Source organism: Sus scrofa, chromosome 1 (assembly GCF_054392235.1).
Source record: "Sus scrofa isolate SSC_HxYL_T2T_F1_AM1 chromosome 1, Sscrofa_HxYL_maternal_Yorkshire_Landrace_v2.0, whole genome shotgun sequence".
Lineage (NCBI taxonomy): Eukaryota > Metazoa > Chordata > Mammalia > Artiodactyla > Suidae > Sus > Sus scrofa.
Genome location: NC_139383.1, coordinates 180253472 through 180270903, shown reverse-complemented (window position 1 = coordinate 180270903; position 17432 = coordinate 180253472). Strand labels below are relative to the sequence as shown.

Sequence of the window (17432 nt, the reverse complement as noted above, 5' to 3'; positions counted from 1 at the left end):
ACAATAAGTATTGAAGGATTATGATCTCTGAGAAAAGGGAAATAAATGAGGCATGTCCCAGGTTACTGCATAAAAGCAATTTGCTATGGCCCAGGAAGAGGGAACCCACACTAGCACAAGAGGTTTTCCTCTGGAGCTGCCCTCACAAAGCTTAATGACAGCAAATCTTGAAGGAATCAAAATGATCCTATGTAACTTAATAGCCCCGGGGGAAATTGTCTGTTATTCTTTAAAGGAATATAACAGAATCCAACAGTGTAAAATCATACTGCCATCCAATCTGAAATTACTAAGCATTCAGGAAGAATCAGGGAAAAAATAACCCATAGCAAGGGAGAAAAATTGGTCATTAGAAATAGACCTAAAAATGACAGAGATGATGGAAATAGTAGATGAGGATCTCAAAATAGCTACTATGTATCATATAAACACGTCCCAGGACATAACAAAAAAACATGAATAATGATGAGACAAAAGTAGAAGATATGAAAAAGACTCAAATAGGAGCTCCTCCTGTGGCACAACAGGATTGGCGGCATCTTGGGATGATCCCTGGCCTGACACAGTGGGTTAAGGATCTGGTGTTGTTGCAGCTTGGTCACAGCTGCAGCTCAGATCTGATCCCTGGCTTGGGAGCTCCATATGCTGCAGGTGGCCAAAAATGAAAAAAAAGAAAAAAGAAAAAAAGACTCAAATAGAACTTTCAACAGTTAAAAATGTAATATTTGAAAATAAAAATAAGCTAGATGAGATTAATAACTATTAGTGCAGAAGTAGTGATTTAGAAATTACATTTACTTTGAAATAAAGTACAGAAAGAAATAACAAAAATGGAAATATGTGAAAAAAGCATTAACGAGTTGTGGAAAAACCAGTCATTGAACATCGGTGTAATTAGCATCTCAGAAGGAAAGGGGGATACAGAAAAAAATTTGAAGAAATAATGAACAAAGTATTTCCTGAATTTATGAATAATATAAGCTCTAAGATCAAATACTTTCAATAAATCCCAAGCAGAACAAACCTAAACACACTAAGACACATCACATCAAATTACTAAAGCCAGGAGTTCCCATCAGGGCTCAGCGGTTAAGGAACCCAACCAGCATCCATGAGGACATGGGTTCAGTCCCTGGCCTGGCTTGGTGGATTAAGGATCGGCGTTGCCATGAGCTGTGGTGTAGGTTGCAGACTTGGCTGGGATCCCATGCTGTGGCTCTAGTGTAGGCCAGCAGCTTCAGCTCCGACTGGACCCCTATCCTGGGAACCTCCATATGCTGCAGATGCAGTCCTAAGAAGACCAAAAAAAACGAAAACAAAACAAAAAATTGCTTAAGCCAGTTAAAAAGAAAATTTTAAATATAGCCACAGAAAAAAGACCTTTATATGCAATTAAATGAAGATAAGAATAGCAGTAGGTTTCTCATCAGGAATTATGCAAGCCACAAGTCAAGAATGGTATTTTTAAAAGACTGAGAGGAAAAAAAAAAAGTCACTCTAAAATTCTGTGCACAAGTGAGTTTATCTTGTAAAAATGAAGGTTATATAGACTTTTTCAGGTAAACAAGAGCTGAGAGAATGTGTTGTCAGGAAATTTACAGTATAAGAATGTTAAATTTGGGAGAAAAAAGATGAGAAAAACCACATAGAAATTTGCATCTGTACAAAACACTAAGAGTGCTAGAATGATATGTGTAACTAACTATAAAAAATACTTTTTCTTGGAGTTCCCGTCGTGGCATAGTGGCTAACCAATCCGACTAAGAACCATGAGGTTTTGGGTTCCATCCCTGGACTTGCTCAGTGGGTTAAGGATCCGACGTTGCCGTGAGCTGTGGTGTAGGTCGCAGACGCTGCTGCTCGGATCCTGTGTTACTGTGGCTGTGGCATAGGCCGGAGGCTACATCTCCAATTCCTAGCCTGGGAACCTCCATATGCCGCGGGTGCAGCCCTAGAAAAGGCAGAAAGACAAAAAAAAAAAAAAACTCTTTCTCTCTTAATCTTTTAAAAAAAAATAATTGTAGAAAACAAAAATAGTATATTGTGAGGTAGAAATAAATATATGACAAAAGTAGCACAAAAGAAATGGGCTCAATGTAAGTTTATACTGTTGTTAAGTTTTTACACTCTACAGGTAATGGCATAACATTATTTGAAGGTAGATTGTGATACATTAAAGGTATAAACCCTTGAGAAATCCTGAAAAAAAGGGCTAATTATAGGTAATGAGCTAATAGCAAAACTAAAATGGAATCATAAAATACAGGTGACCCCTTAACAGCAAGGGTTTGAACATCACAGTTCCACTTATATGTAGATTTTTCTCAATAGTTAACACTACACTATTTCACAATCAGTGGTTCGTTGATTGTGAACCACAGATAGAACCACAGATAGAATGGAACCGAGTATATGGAGGGCTGACTTGAAAGTATGGGGGTTTTCAATAGCATGGTGGATCAGCACCCCAAACCCCTGCTTTATTCAAGGGTTAACTGGATACTCAATTGTATTTATTTATTTATTTATTTATTTATTTATTTATTGGCTGCACCCATGGTATGTGGAAGTTCCTGGGCCAGGGATCAAACCCATGCCACAGCAGTGACCCAAGCCACTGGAGGAACAACACGGGATCCTTAACCTTCTGTGCCACAGTAGAACTCCAGTTGTATACTCAATTTTAAAAAGATAGGATAAAAGAAAAAGCAAGTTAAACAAATAGAAACAGATAGCAAGTAGGTAGACCACATATATATTCTTATTGATTATTTCAGTGGTTAGGTAAATCCCCACTTTCACCCTACTTTGGATTATTTTCTTTTGAGACTTTGTCTCTTGCAAGCAAATGTTAGTATGAAACTGTCCTTTTGGTCATCAGACTGTCAAAGTAGCTAAAGCCTTAAGTTATGAGTGAGATGATGCAACTTGATTATAAGGCAAAAACTATACATTGTTTATGCATAGAGCTGTATGTGAAAGCAGACCACTTCACAGGCACTGTGTGTCTACTCAGTTAATTTTTTAAAAGGAGTTTTGTGCTTTTCTCCTAGGATAATAGATGATGCCTTTTCTGTTGCTGTTATTATCTGCTAAAATATGCTGATGAAAGTACTGCCCCTCCCTTGGCCAAACAAGGCATGCGTGCCCAGCTGCTTAGAGACCCACAGATTGCCGGGAAATATATCCAATACTAAGTTAGCTGTCAGTGTAGTCCTTTCCTTGGAGTGGTGGAACTTCTAAGGTTTTCTCTCCTTTAGCCTAAGAGTTTTTCTAACTGGGGTTCTCTGCATAAAGGCCTATCAGAAGAAAATAACCTACTTCTAGTTCTACCTCTGGAACTAAGAAATAAGTCATTACCCAAACTCAACCAAGCTGATTTTTTTCTTTTTCTCTTTACGGCTGCACCTGTGGCAGATGGAAGTTCCTGGGCTATGGGTTAAATCAGAGCTGAGGCTGCAGGCCTATGCTGCAGCCACAGCAACACTGGATCTGAGCTGCATCTGCTACCTACATGGTAGATTGTGGCAACACAAGATCCTTAACCTGCTCACTGGCTCAGGCCAGGAATTGAACCTGCATTTTCTTAACCCACTGAGCCACAGTTGGAACACCTGATTTTTATTCTCGGACATATATGTATGTATTCAGTTTTCTACAGTAGATACATACTAGTTATATAGTCAGAGGAAAAGATGTCAAAAGAAGATTAATTTTTTCAAAGGCAGTTTGCTTATAGCAGCAGAAAGCAGATCAGTTGTGGCCTGAGATAGTGGGCAGGAGCAGTTATTGATTGATAATGGGCAGGAGGGAAGTTTGGGGGTGGATGGGTGGAAGATTTCTAAATCTGGATTATAGTGATGGTTACACAATTATATAAGTTTACTGATAATCATTATCTGTATGCTACAATGGATACTCTTTTCTAGTATGTAAATTGTATTTCAATAAAACTGTTAAAAATAGAAAATCACTATTAAGAGAATGAAAGGGCAAACTACAGGGTGTGACAATATATTTGCAGTACATCTGAAAAAGACTGTATATATGGAATATATGAAAAACCACAAATCACTTGTTAATAAGACAGACAATCTAATAGAAATGGGCAAAAGTCTTGAACAGTCAAAACTGTCTGATAACAAAAGGTGTTATACAAAAGGCCAATAAGCCCACCTAGTACATGCTCAGTATTATTATTCTTCAGGGAACTGAAAAATAAAGTTGCATTTAGGCAGTAATACTACATACTGCATAATACCAACATGGCTGAAATAAAAGAGACTGATTATGCAAAGTGTTGGCAAAATGTGGAGCAGTCAGAATTTTTATGTGCTGCTGATACAGGCATTTTGGAAAATGTTTAAAAGACAGGTAGAAGATTGTTCATAGCAATTTTATACCTAACAGCCAAATTCAAAACAGTCAAATATCCATACTAAATGGATAATTATGGTATAGTCAAATAATGGGTCACTACTATACAGTACTGAAAATGTACAAAATACAATTGTATGCAACAAACACAGGATAGTACATAGATATCTCTTTTTATATTCAGTTTAATAGCAAATAAAACTAATTTACCATCTTGAAAGTCAGGATAATGTTTACCTTGATTGAGGCGTAGAGGGTGGAGACTGGTAGCTTATGTGAGTGATCTTGCTAAATTCAGGTTGGAGCACAGAGGGGCTTCTGAGGTTCTAATAACATTTTATTTATCGATTTGTGCTTTGGTTACAAGAATATGTTGCCTTTGTAAAAATTTATCATATTGTATATTTATTCTTTAAGAATTTTATATTATATATATTATACTACAATAATACTTATGAGAAAAAAGAACACCTAGAAGTATAAAATGTGTATGCTGATTAATATAAATGACAGAAATAATAGGAATCTGTCTATATGATTATAAAGCTTCCAAATTTTACTTGAAGTCATAAAATATTGAGTCTAGGTAGACTGTGACAACTTAGGTTATTTTATTTTTTTTTATGATTTTTGTTTTTTTCCATTATAGCTGGTTTACAATGTTCTGTCAGTTTTCTACTGTACAGCAAGGTGACCCAGTCATACATACATATATATACACTCTAGGTTATTATATTGTAATCCCTAGAGCAGACACACACACATACACACACAAAATACAAAGAGATAAAGCTGAAAAGCCAATAGATAAATATAATACTAATAAACAAACTGTGCTGTCTGACCATACTTAAACCAGAAATCAGTAAAAGAAAGATAACAATCTCCACATATTTGGAAGATGAAAAACAAACGTCTAAGTAATACATGAGTCAAAGAGGAAGGAAAATTTTAAAAATTTTTAAATGGAATCAAAATGAAATATTAAAATTTGTGCAGCACAGCTAAAGCAGTACTCCAAGGTTAATTTGTAAAACTAAATGTTTTTTTGTTTTTTTTTTTTTGTCTTTTTAGGGACACACCTGTGGCATACGGAGATTCCCAGGCTAGGGGTCTAATCAAAGCTGAGGCTTCTGGCCTACACCACAGTCACAGCAACACCAGATCCAAGCTGCGTCTGTGACCTATACCACAGTTCATGACAACAGCGGATCCTCAACCCACTGAGCAAGGTCAGGGATTGAACCCACCTCATAGTTCCTAGTTGAATTTGTTTTCCCTGCGCCATGACGGGAACTCCCTACATGCTTTTATCAGAAAAGGAGAAAGGCCTTTAGTCAGTAATCTAAGTTTCTACCCTAAGAAACTAGAAAAAGAGAAACATTAAATCCAAAGCAAGCAGGAGTAAAATGATAAAAGATAAAAGCAGAAATCAATGAAGTTGAAAACAGAAAAATAATAGAGAAAAACCAATGAAACAAAAAAGCTGGTTCTTTGAAAATATTTTTTTAAAATGTATAAACCTCCAGTCAGAATAATCTGGAAAAAAAAAAGGCAGCGCACAAATTATCAGGATCAGGAATGAAAGAGGGGATGTCATGATACACTTAAACATTAAAATTGAAGCAGGGGACTACTACTTTTATGGCTACCCTACTGGATGTTTTCTCCAGTCACTCCACGACTGCATGAGTTTGAATAAAATTGTTTTATGAAATGCGAAGAAAAGTAAAAATGAGTTCTAGACTTAGATTATTCTGGAGTATATTTGTGTTATTTGCCATTACCAGTCTGTCAACTTTAAGATTAAATACCATCCTCTTCCTTAACCTTAATTTAATCAGTATGGCAATGTACACAGTTTGCTTTTTGGAAACAAACCTGTTTCTGTGTATGCCACTTGTTTTTGAATATTTGGCCAATGTTACTGTTTATAAGTCACTCATTGCCAGTTTGGAATGGGAGAAAAGGCTAACTATATTGCTTTGTATTTGCAGGCCTCATTAAGCAAACTGATGGAAACACTTGGTCAAGCAGAACCATATTTCGTAAAATGCATTCGCTCTAATGCTGAAAAGGTAAAAATGTCCTGTAAATAGAGCTTCTAGCTCAGCTTACTTCAAACCAAGTTTTAAATTCTTTCTAAGGAGAGTAAATGGAGGGAAAGAGTTACTTATAATCTTTATAAGGAAATCAGAGTTCTATATTTTCTATGGATAATCTTCTTACTTCTGCACTTACCTGCCTATAAAGTATTTATATAGGCTCAATTTAGCATCTTCTAAAATTTAGCATCTCCTACAGAAGCAAAAAACCTCTTGAAATTCTATCATACAGAAGGATTTTATGCAAAATTTGTTACCCCACAACCAGTCTCTCTTGTTTAGGTATAAGCTATCAATCACTTACAGAATTTGCTTGGCCTTTTTTAATGTTTAGAGATTCTTGTCTCTTTAAAATAGGGAAGATACTCTAGATATTCTTGATTCCTTCTTGCTTTATATGGCAGTTCCCCTAGTTAGAGCTTACAAAATATATCTCTTAAGGTGTAAACATTTGTCATCTTTTTGTCCATTATAGGAAAAATGGCTAAAATGTAGTAGGAATTAGGTTCAAAGTTCTTAAGAAGCAAGCTCTGGCTCTCTTAGTTACAAGCTTTGTAACCTTAGGCAAGATACTTAACCTTTCTGTGCCTTAAATATTTTCATCTGTTTTAAGAATATACTGTAATTGTAGGACCAACCTTATAGTGTTTTGTGAGTACGTGTGAGTCAGCATCTATAGTGTTTAGAATGTTCCCAGCCATACTAGCTTTAGGAAAAGTTAGCTATTCTTTTATAGTGACAAAAAGGAAACTGTTTTATTTACATTTAAATGGAAGTTTGAGGAGTTGCCGTCGTGGCGCAGTGGTTAACGAATCCGACTAGGAACCATGAGGTTGCGGGTTCGGTCCCTGCCCTTGCTCAGTGGGTTAACGATCCGGCGTTGCCGTGAGCTGTGGTGTAGGTTGCAGACGCGGCTCGGATCCTGCGTTGCTGTGGCTCTGGTGTAGGCCAGTGGCTACAGCTCCGATTAGACCCCTAGCCTGGGAACCTCCATATGCCGCGGGAGCGGCCCAAAGAAATAGCAAAAAGACAAAAAAAAAAAAATAAAAAATAAAAAAATAAATGGAAGTTTGAGTCCCTATTGTTGAGAACTTGCTAAACAAAGAGTTCAATTAATGAAGTATTTAAGGGCACAGAGTAAGTACTAAATGAATGTTAACTGCTGTTATTATTTAATATAACTTGCCCACTTAATTTTTTTTTTTTTCTTGACAGCTAATATACCCCATCTCTCCGTAGGAAAATGTCTGGGGTTGTCTTAGTGGATAATTGAAAATGATGTTTAGAGAATAGAGAGAAATATCAGAAGCTCAAAATACATCCTTTTTTGAAAGTCTAAAAGCATGCCTCTAAGATACCTGGGATTGACAGAGTGTTGTAACTGGTGATGAGTGAATACCTTCCATGAGCCCCTTCTCTGTCAATGTCAATGCAATGAGAGATCAATTCTCAAGGACTGTAGGAATTTTTTGTTTTTCATTGCGTCATACCAGTATCATCAGCAAAAACTAGGGAAATAAGCTCGTCTTAATCTTATGCTAATCATGGAAGAAGAATCTATCAGCTCTCAGTTAACTGAAAGAGTGTGGGGAAGGTAGTTTCTGAGTGAGATTATGGATAATTAAAAACAAAAATACAGAAGTCTTGAGTATATATAGGTTAATCTTGTTACAAATTGTTACAGACAGGTTAATCTTGTCACATAGTGACTAAACTATGTGGCTTGTGGGCAACTTCATCCTTTTGACCTTTAAAGGTCCTCTGCTTCTGCAACTAGAGAATCTGGAAGATGGGTGCCTCCTTTTTCCCTAGAGTCAAAGCTACCTTTGGGGAGGTAAGATTGTCCTGTTGCCTCTAATGCGTCTTAACCAGACAACCTCCAGTCAGTTCTTAGAAATTCACAACTTAACTATTTATGACAAACATTAATTTGGAGATCTGTTCTTCTGGGTTGATCTTTTTTCCATTTGCTTTGTTTTAGTTGCCATTAAGGTTCAATGATGCCTTGGTACTTAGACAGCTTCGGTACACTGGGATGCTGGAGACAGTTCGAATTCGCCAGTCAGGCTACAGCTGCAAATACTCTTTCCAGGTTATGCTTTAGTGATATTTAAATATATGTGTACATCAAGTAAATTATTCCTATGTCTTTTTTTTTTTTTTTAAATTTGGGGCTCACTTGTTTGTTTCTCTTTATTCTTCCTTTCCATTCCATCTTTTGTATGCAGAATTAAAGAGGGATAGAGAATACTCATTTCCATTGAGTGGCAGCAATCTCATACAGCTTGTGTTGTAATAGAATCCACTACTTGTCTATTCTCATTTAATCTGAACTGTTTGCTAATATAAATTTACTGATAACATAGCAGTTCTTCACAGTGATTATTCTAATAATTGAAATACTTCAGTTCAAGCTATCTAGTTCAAAAGAAGAATCCTCCTTGGTTTTCCCTAAAGTTTAATCAGCAGAATTTTCTTTCGTTGGAGGCTGCCAGCAAAGCTCATAGCTATTTTTATCTACATATCTACTGCTGCTGTGGGTTTAGAAATTGTTTTGAAACTTTTTAGCAGCTGAGCAGGTCTTTACTGTTGAGGGAAAGCTTCATTCTCAGTCATACCCTGAAATAGCGCCACTTTTGCTTCTTTTTTTGCTAAAAAAATTCAGATTGTGATGAAGTAACTTTTTCTTTGGTCTTTAATACAGCTTTCTCAAAGGGAGAATTAGTTTCTGCTCTTCTTTCATTCTCCTTTGATAACAAAATTTGTAGAAATCACTTATCTCTCTTTTTACTAATTAGCCTTTTATAATATTTTAGATTAACAGGTAATTTCTTGTTTTCATCCTGTTTAAGGAGAAAAGGATTAGTAAAAGGACAATTAACTAGTTTAGAATCTTTTTTACGTTTAATTCTCTTGTGATTTTATAATGGTTTCTTTTCATTTTTCAGGATTTTGTGAGTCATTTCCACGTGCTTCTTTCCCGAAATATTATTCCATCCAAATTTAACATTCAGGATTTCTTCAGGAAAATAAATCTTAATCCAGATAATTATCAAGTTGGAAAATCCATGGTAAATATATATAATCCCTGTCAAAATTGAGTGCATTTTTTACTTTAAGTAATAATGGCAGTCTTTGCCTAGGAGAATGTTTATAAGAATGATAGTGTAACAGATATCATAAGGGCATTGATTAGGCCAAGATTTTTACTTAATAATATAGTCAGTATTAGTAAAAAGAGTTTACAGCCAATGCTCTAGTTCTGCCTATAATTTTAACTGCCTAAAAATCATCTTTCCCTTATATTCTAACATAATTTTTTTACTCAATTTCCCCAAAATAACCTTATTCAGATTCCCCTACTATCTTTAATTCATCAACTACTCTTTTTCTCTGTCACCTTTCTTCTAGTTTCTTAGGCTAGAAACCATAATCATATTTGGCTTATCTTCACTTTAATCATTTTACAAAGTTCTGTTTCTCTTTTTTTTCCTTATAAATGATTCTTACATCTCTCCCTTTTTCTCTTTTCCTACTCTTTACATTTTAGTTCTGTTTCTTAGCTCTCACACATTTCTCTTAAAGTAAATAGATCCATCATTTGATGTCATTCTGTTTGTCATTCCATTAAACTCGCTCTACCCATAGTATCAAAATCATCTCTCTCTCTTTTTTTTGCTTTTTAGGGCTGCACTTGCAGCATATGGAAGTTCCCAGGCCAAGGGTTGAATCAGAGTTGTAGCTGCTAGCCACAGCCAGAGCAACACTGGAGCCGAGCCATGTCTGTGACCTACACTGCAGATGGTGGCAACACTGGATCCTTAACCTACTGAGTGAGACTAGGGATCGAACCCACATCCTTACAGGGTACTAGTCAGATTATTAACCCACTGAACCACAATGGGAACTCCGAAAATCATCATCTTAATATATATAATTTTTAGATTGGTTTCCTGCACAGTAACAATCCCCTGATAACCTCCTCATTAAATGTAAACATCTTTCTTATTTTCAAGGACCTTCATTTTGTGACTTCACACTATTAATTGTTCTGTTGTCCTCAGTATGTGTCTTTATTCTCATTTCTAACTCCTTGTTTTGCTTAGCTAGGTGTCCTCTGTCTCTTGCCTTTGTTAGCCTACTGTTTTCCTCTTTGGGCATCTACTATCTATCTGTACTTTTAAAAAATGTTTTTTTATTTTTGACCAAAATGGGAGGTGATAGATATGTTAATTAGTATGATTGGAGTAATCATTTCACAATGTTTATACATACATCAAGGAGTTCTGTGGCGGTGCAGCAGGTTAAGGATCCTGCATTATCACTGCTGTGGCACAGGTCACTGCTGTGACTAGAGTTCAATCACTGGCCTGGAAACTTCTGCATGCAGCCAAAAATTAAAATTAAAATTAAAAAATATATACATACATCAAAATATCACATTCTATGCCTTAAATATATGTAATTTTAAATATCTACCTGCTCTTAGGAGTTCCCGTCATGGCTCAGTGGTTAATGTATCTGACTAGAAACCATGAGGTTGCAGGTTCAATCCCTGGCCTTGCTCAGTGGGTTAAGGATCTGGCGTTGCCGTGAGCTGTGGGGTAGGTCGCAGACTCAGCTCGGATCCCACGTTGCTGTGGCTCTGGCGTAGGCCCGTGGCTACAGCTCCAATTCGACCCCTAGCCTGGGAACCTCCATATGCTGCAGGAGCAGCCCAAGAAATGGCAAAAAGACAAAAAAAAAAACAAACAAAAAACTACCTGCTCTTAATGTTGAAGTGCAAATCCTGTTTTCAAAGAGACTATGTTTATTATCTTTGTATCCCCTGTATCCCTAAAGATTTAAAATAGAATGAAGTAAATAAATAAACTGCTTAATAGCTTTGGACAGCAAGAGGTCTTTGATGCATACTGGGTTTCAAAAGGACTATTATTATTGGTTTATTCATGTTATGATCATCAACTTTAAAATCTATAATTGTCATCTTTTTTCCCTCCCACTCAAACATCCTTGAAAAATATGACCTATTACTGCTACTACATTGGCTCATATTTCCATTTCCCCTTCTCTATTCTAATGTCTCCTTTCCAATTTGAGAATCACTACTTAGGGTTTTTGTTTTATTTGTTTGTTTTATTTTTGTTTTTTGGCTTCACCTGCAGCATATGAAAGTTCCCAGGATAGGGATCAAACCCATGTCACAGCAGTGACCCTGAGCCACAGCAGTGACAATGCTGGATCCTTAACCTGCTGAGCCACCAGCAAACTCCTGAGAGTGACTACCTTGGATAAATTGATAGAAATATTTATTAGTACTGCATGTACATATCTGCCTCAGTATCTGTTCTCTAAAAAGCTTACCACAGGAATGATGATGTATGAACTAAATTTCTCATTTCTTCTTTAGCTATATTCCTCATCTTTTTTCCTTCTGGTAGGTATTCCTAAAGGAGCAGGAACGACAGCACCTACAAGATCTGCTTCACCAAGAGGTGCTCCGCAGAATCATATTGTTGCAGCGATGGTTCAGGGTCTTGCTGTGTAGGCAGCATTTCCTCCATCTGAGGCAGGCATCCATTATCATCCAGGTGGGAAGCAAAGGATTCTTTGCATGAGATTGGCTAGTTTATTTAGCCTGTGTTTTAGTAACTAGAACTAATTTTTTTTTTGAGAATCAAATTGGAAATTACCTTTATTATAATAGAAAAATACTTAATTATTTAGAAATCCCCATATTATTGATTGTCATACTTTTTTTTTTTTTTTTTGCGTTTTAGGACCGTACTCTAAGCATATGGAAGTCCCCAAGCTAGGAGTTAAATTGGAGCTATAGCCACCAGCCTATGCCACAGCCACAGCAAGGCGGGATCCGAGCTAAGTCTGTATATTGTCATGCTTTAAAGAAAAATGAAAGCCTTGAACTTGCAAATTTTATTAAAGTAGAACTTTTTTACCATGAAATATTTACATAGGAATGTAAACGCCTTCAGTGATGAGAATGTGTCATACTCATTTTTGAGATGTTCACAGCATCAAACAGATTACCTGGCATAAAATAATAGACTATTATTGAATATCAGTGGAGTTGAATTTAAATTAAATTGAATTTATAGTTATAATGTCTTGTGAGGTATGACTGGGGCAAAGTATTTATATGCCTTAAATTTTTGTTGACACAGTTATTTTTAGTTTTCTGAGTGATATTTGAGAATTATATGTACATATTTGTTGTTTTGTACTCATTTTGGATGAAAAGTACCACATTTTACATTTGTCTTTTATTTTCTTCCTCACTGATTTATATAATGACTGTTCTCCACAGGACCTTTTTTGTTTGTACAAGAAAATCTTTAATATCTTAGTCTTTGAAATGTATACACATCGACCTTAAACTCATTAGTACTGGCAAATTGTAGGTGAGAATATACTTTGTTAAAATTAATTCGTAAAGTATGAAAGTATCAAAGTATTTTAAATTATTTTAAGTTGTATAATTAACTTCATTGAGGTTATATTATCTAAAATAGTTGTTTTAGCCAAACATATCTGGAAAAGCAAATTTATTTTTATTTTAGTCATTCACAATTTAGCTATTAAGCCACTTAACCTCCAGCTACGACATAAGAAATTTCTTCTTTCTTTTTTCTGTGAAAATGTGTTAAAAGATATAACTGTAGTTTTTACTATTTTGTCTTCCTCACAGCGATTCTGGAGGAATTACCTAAATCAGAAGCAAGTTAGAGATAAAGCTGTGCAGAAGGATGCTTTAGTTATGGTTAGTGCAGCCACTTGTATTCAAGCATTCTGGCGAGCTCACTTAGAAAGGCAGCGGTACCTGGAGCTCCGGACTGCAGCCATCATCATCCAGCAGAGATGGAGGGAACACTATAGGCGGAGGCACATGGCTGCTGTCTGCATACAGGCAAGATGGAAAGGCTACAGGGAGAGAAAGAGGTATCAGGAACAAAGGGACAAAATTATCCTTTTGCAATCAATATGTCGAGGATTCACAGCAAGACAAAGGTAATCTTTGTTGCTATAATGATTACTCCTCTCCTCTCAAGTACTTTGCTTATATGTCTGCTCTAACATTTGCCTAATTTGAATTAGAATTTGTTATGTTCAATTTGTCTTCTCCACTAGACTGTGATACTCCCAGAAATTTTAAGCTGCATAGTACAGTCTGTAATAGAAGCTAATTTTTTTTTTTTTTTTTGCTCTTTAGGACTGCACCTGTGGCACATGGAAGTTTCCGGGCTAGGAGTTAAATCGAAGCTGCAGCTGCCGGCCTACACCATAGCCACAGCAACCTCAGGTCTGTGCCTTGTCTGTGCCTTACACCATAGCTCACGACAGTGCCAGATCATTAACCCACTGGACAGAGTCAGGGATTGAACCCATATCCTCATGGATACTAGTCGGGTTCATTACCACTGAGCTACAGTGGGAACTCCTAGAAGCTAAATGTTTACTGAATTAAACTGGATTGTAAAATCTACATGGTCTATGGTTATAATTTCTAAGAGTTAATTTCACATTAGTTTGAATCTTTAAAAATTAGCAATATTCAACTGTTTTTAACCTTCAGAAGATTTAATTTCATTTTTAAAGTTTACCTTAAGATAAATAAATATATTGGAGTTTCTGTCATGGCTCAGTGGTTAATGAATCTGACTAGGAACCATGAAGTTGTGGTTTCAATCCCTGGCCTTGCTCAGTGGGTTAAGGATCCAGCGTTGCGTGGTGTAGGTCACAGACGCGGCTCAGATCTGGTGCTGCTGTGGCTCTGGTGTAGGGCAGCAGCAACAGCTCCAATTAGACCCCTAGCCAGGGAACCTCCATATGTTGCGGGAGCGGCCCTAGAAAAGGCAAAAAGACAAAATACATACATACATACATACATACATAAAATAAAAATAACTGTCTTTAAAAAAAAAAAGATAAGTATATTATTCAAATGAGAGCTTTGCTTCCAAGTTGATTTATGCTTTGACTAGAATTCCCAGTTAGGAATAATACAGTTAAAATATCATCTGACTCATAGAAATAGAATTATGTAATGTGCATCCAAATTAGTTTAAGAAATATGTATTATAAAAATAAAATTTTGAGACTTTCCACTTTTTAAAAAATTCTCAGTAAATGAATTCTATCCAGTGGTAACAAAGAGATATCTCTAACCTATTTTTTCTCTGTTTTTATATAGACTTAAAGCTTTTAAAGAAAAAAGACTAAGAGAAACAAAACTAGAACTTGAATTGGCAAATATCAAGCCTTATGGAACCCTGGGAATTCAGGGTTCAGACCCTTCAGAATGGGAGGACCGTTCCTTTGACAACAGAGTAAAAGCCATAGAAGAATGTAAATCTGTGATAGAGAGTAATCGAAATAGCCATGAAAGTTCAATGGACTGCTTGAATGAATCCCCAAACAAGCGACAGGAGAGGGCTAGAAGTCAAAGTGGTGTGGACTTGCAGGAAGATGTGATTGTAAGAGAAAGACCAAAGTCTTTGGAAGACCTCCACCAGAAAAAAGTAGGTAGGGCCAAAAGAGAAAGTCGGAGAATGAGAGAACTAGAGCAAGCTATATTTAGTTTAGAACTGCTGAAAGTCCGTTCTCTTGGTGGTGTGTCTCCTTCAGAGGAACGTAGGTGGTCTACAGAACTGATGCCTGAGGGCCTTCAGTCTCTACAAGGTACACCTGACAGTGAAAGCTCTCAAGGAAGCTTAGAACTTCTGAGCTGTGAGGAAAGCCAAAAGAGCAAACTGGAGCCCGTGATTCTAGATGAAGGAGACTTGCTGTTTCTATCACCTAAGATACCTAGCAGTTCACATTTTGATTCACAGGACAATGCCCTCAGTGCCTCAAGTGAGACTAACTATACACTGATTGAAAAGGGGGCACTTTCTGACTCAATCCATTTGAAGAATGGGGCTCTGAGGGAAAAACTGGCTTGCAGGTCTGAATCAATTACCTGTAAACCACAGCGGAGAGACTCCTTTATTTCAAATAGTCTGCCTACATTTTTTTATATTCCCCAACAAGACCCACTGAAAACAGGTTCCCACCTAGACACAAATATCCAGAGAAACAGACTATTAGAAAGTGAAGAAACACTTCCAGCTCTTACCTTGGGTATGAACAGGGAAGCCAGAAAGTACCACATCCCAGGAGAAAATCAAGTTGTTGCTTCTTTGAATACAGATTCTTCTAATACTGTGCTTAAGAAGTTAGAAAAGTTAAACACCGAGAAGGAAGAAAGGCAAAAACAATTGCAAAAGCAGAATGAGAAAGAGATGATGGAACAGATTCGCCAGCAAACAGATATTTTAGAAAAGGAGCGTAAAGCCTTTAAGAAAATTGAAAAGCCAAGGACTGGGGAGTCTTTTCTGGCACCATCCTTCCATCAGTCAAAGCCAAGAGTAGAGAGGCCATCTTCTCTCCTCATCCTGAATACCTCAAATAAGGACAAACCCGGTGTAGTTGGCACTCCATCAGTAGCTGTGAAAGATGCTGCTCTTGCCCCGAAAGATAGCCCCTCTGCTCACTTACCCTTGAAGGACCGACCTGTCACTCTATTTTTTGAAAAAAAAGGAGGCCCATGCCAATCTAGTACTGTCAAGGAATTATCCAAGACAGACAGAATGTCTACCCAACTGAATGTAGCCGGTAAACTCTCTAATAATCGTACTTCGAAAAGAGAACACCTTAGGCCAACTCAGCCTTATAGCCACAAATCTGATGACCCTTTTCGAGGTGGAACTACAAGGGCCATTTTCTTCACCCCAAAGGAAAATCTGAGTAGTTCCCTGTAAGTGAAGTGTCTGTTTATTTTTATGTATAAATGGGAAACTTTTTGGAAATTTTCATTAGGTTGCCTTGATCTGCCTCACTATTTGTATGGCTGCTCCTAAAAGTAGCCATTTTCACTTGGAGAACAGACCTGTGGTTGCTGAGGGGGAGGGGGAGGGAGTGGGATGGACTGGGAATTCGGGGTTAATAGATGCAGACTATTGCTTTTGGAATGGATAAGCAATGAGATCCTGCTGTATAGCACCGGGAACTATATCTAGTCACTTATGCTGGAGCATGGTAATGTGAGAAAAAAGAATGCATACATGTATGTGTGACTGGGTCAATTTACTGTGCAGTAGAAAAGTGACAGAACACTGTAAACCAGCTATAATGGAAAAAATAAAAATCATTATTAAAATAAATAAGTGGACTTAAAAAAAATTAAAAAATAAAATCAGCCATTTTCTCTGTGTAAAAAAACTCTCATTATTGACTCTACCAGCCACCTGAAGTTGGATGTAATTATACCTTTAGGAGTCTGACTCAGCACAGATTGCAGTTTTTGGTTCCTTTCCATTAAGTGAGAAAGCATTTGGGAAGGGCAGTGCGGTTCCTAGACACATAGTAGGCATTTAGCAAATGCTGATTGCCCTAGAACTGTTAGGAGTAGCAGTCTAAGCTTGTTAGAATCAGGCTTTAAAAATGTGCCTTGTCACAGCCGTTGACATATATATATATATATATATATATATATATATATATATATATATATATATCGTCTTCATTAAGCTCTTTGTACTTTTTTTTGGTGGTAAAAACCACATAAAACTTACCATCTTAACCATTTTTAAGTGTACAATGTAGTACTGTTAACTGTATATGCACATTGTTGTGCAAAAGATCTCTAGAACTTTTTCATTTTGCAAAACAAACCGTTACCCATTGAATGCAGCTCCTCTTTTCCTCCTACTGAAAGCCTCTGACAACTATTACGCTTTCTGTTTCTAAAAACTTGACTACTTTAGATACTTCATATAAGTGGAAGTTCTTTATACTTTTGTCTTAAATAGTGGTAATTCTGAGAAAAGCATTTCTTAAATGTTACATAAAAACGAATTTGATAAAATTTAAGATGTTTGTATTAAGTCTTCA

General features: G+C 36.6%; 2 protein-coding genes and 1 long non-coding RNA gene across 52 annotated transcripts in view; all 3 read left to right on the top strand.

Moving 5' to 3' along the window:
• The window catches only part of LOC146406890 (uncharacterized), a 994549-nt gene that overhangs the window by 340412 nt on the left and 636705 nt on the right, over nt 1-17432 (top strand). The window lies entirely within an intron of this gene.
• LOC100627175 (GRAM domain containing 2-like) overlaps nt 1-17432 on the top strand; it is a 464606-nt gene that overhangs the window by 211616 nt on the left and 235558 nt on the right. The window lies entirely within an intron of this gene.
• MYO9A (myosin IXA) overlaps nt 1-17432 on the top strand; it is a 226668-nt gene that overhangs the window by 136556 nt on the left and 72680 nt on the right. For all 50 annotated transcript variants that reach the window (XM_084979663.1, XM_084979645.1, XM_084979706.1 and 47 more), the window contains 6 exons: nt 6375-6455; nt 8464-8574; nt 9431-9553; nt 11924-12073; nt 13189-13508; nt 14692-16296. In XM_084979663.1, coding sequence (XP_084835789.1) covers nt 6375-6455; nt 8464-8574; nt 9431-9553; nt 11924-12073; nt 13189-13508; nt 14692-16296 — 2390 coding nt within the window. The remainder of the gene's footprint in view (nt 1-6374; nt 6456-8463; nt 8575-9430; nt 9554-11923; nt 12074-13188; nt 13509-14691; nt 16297-17432) is intronic.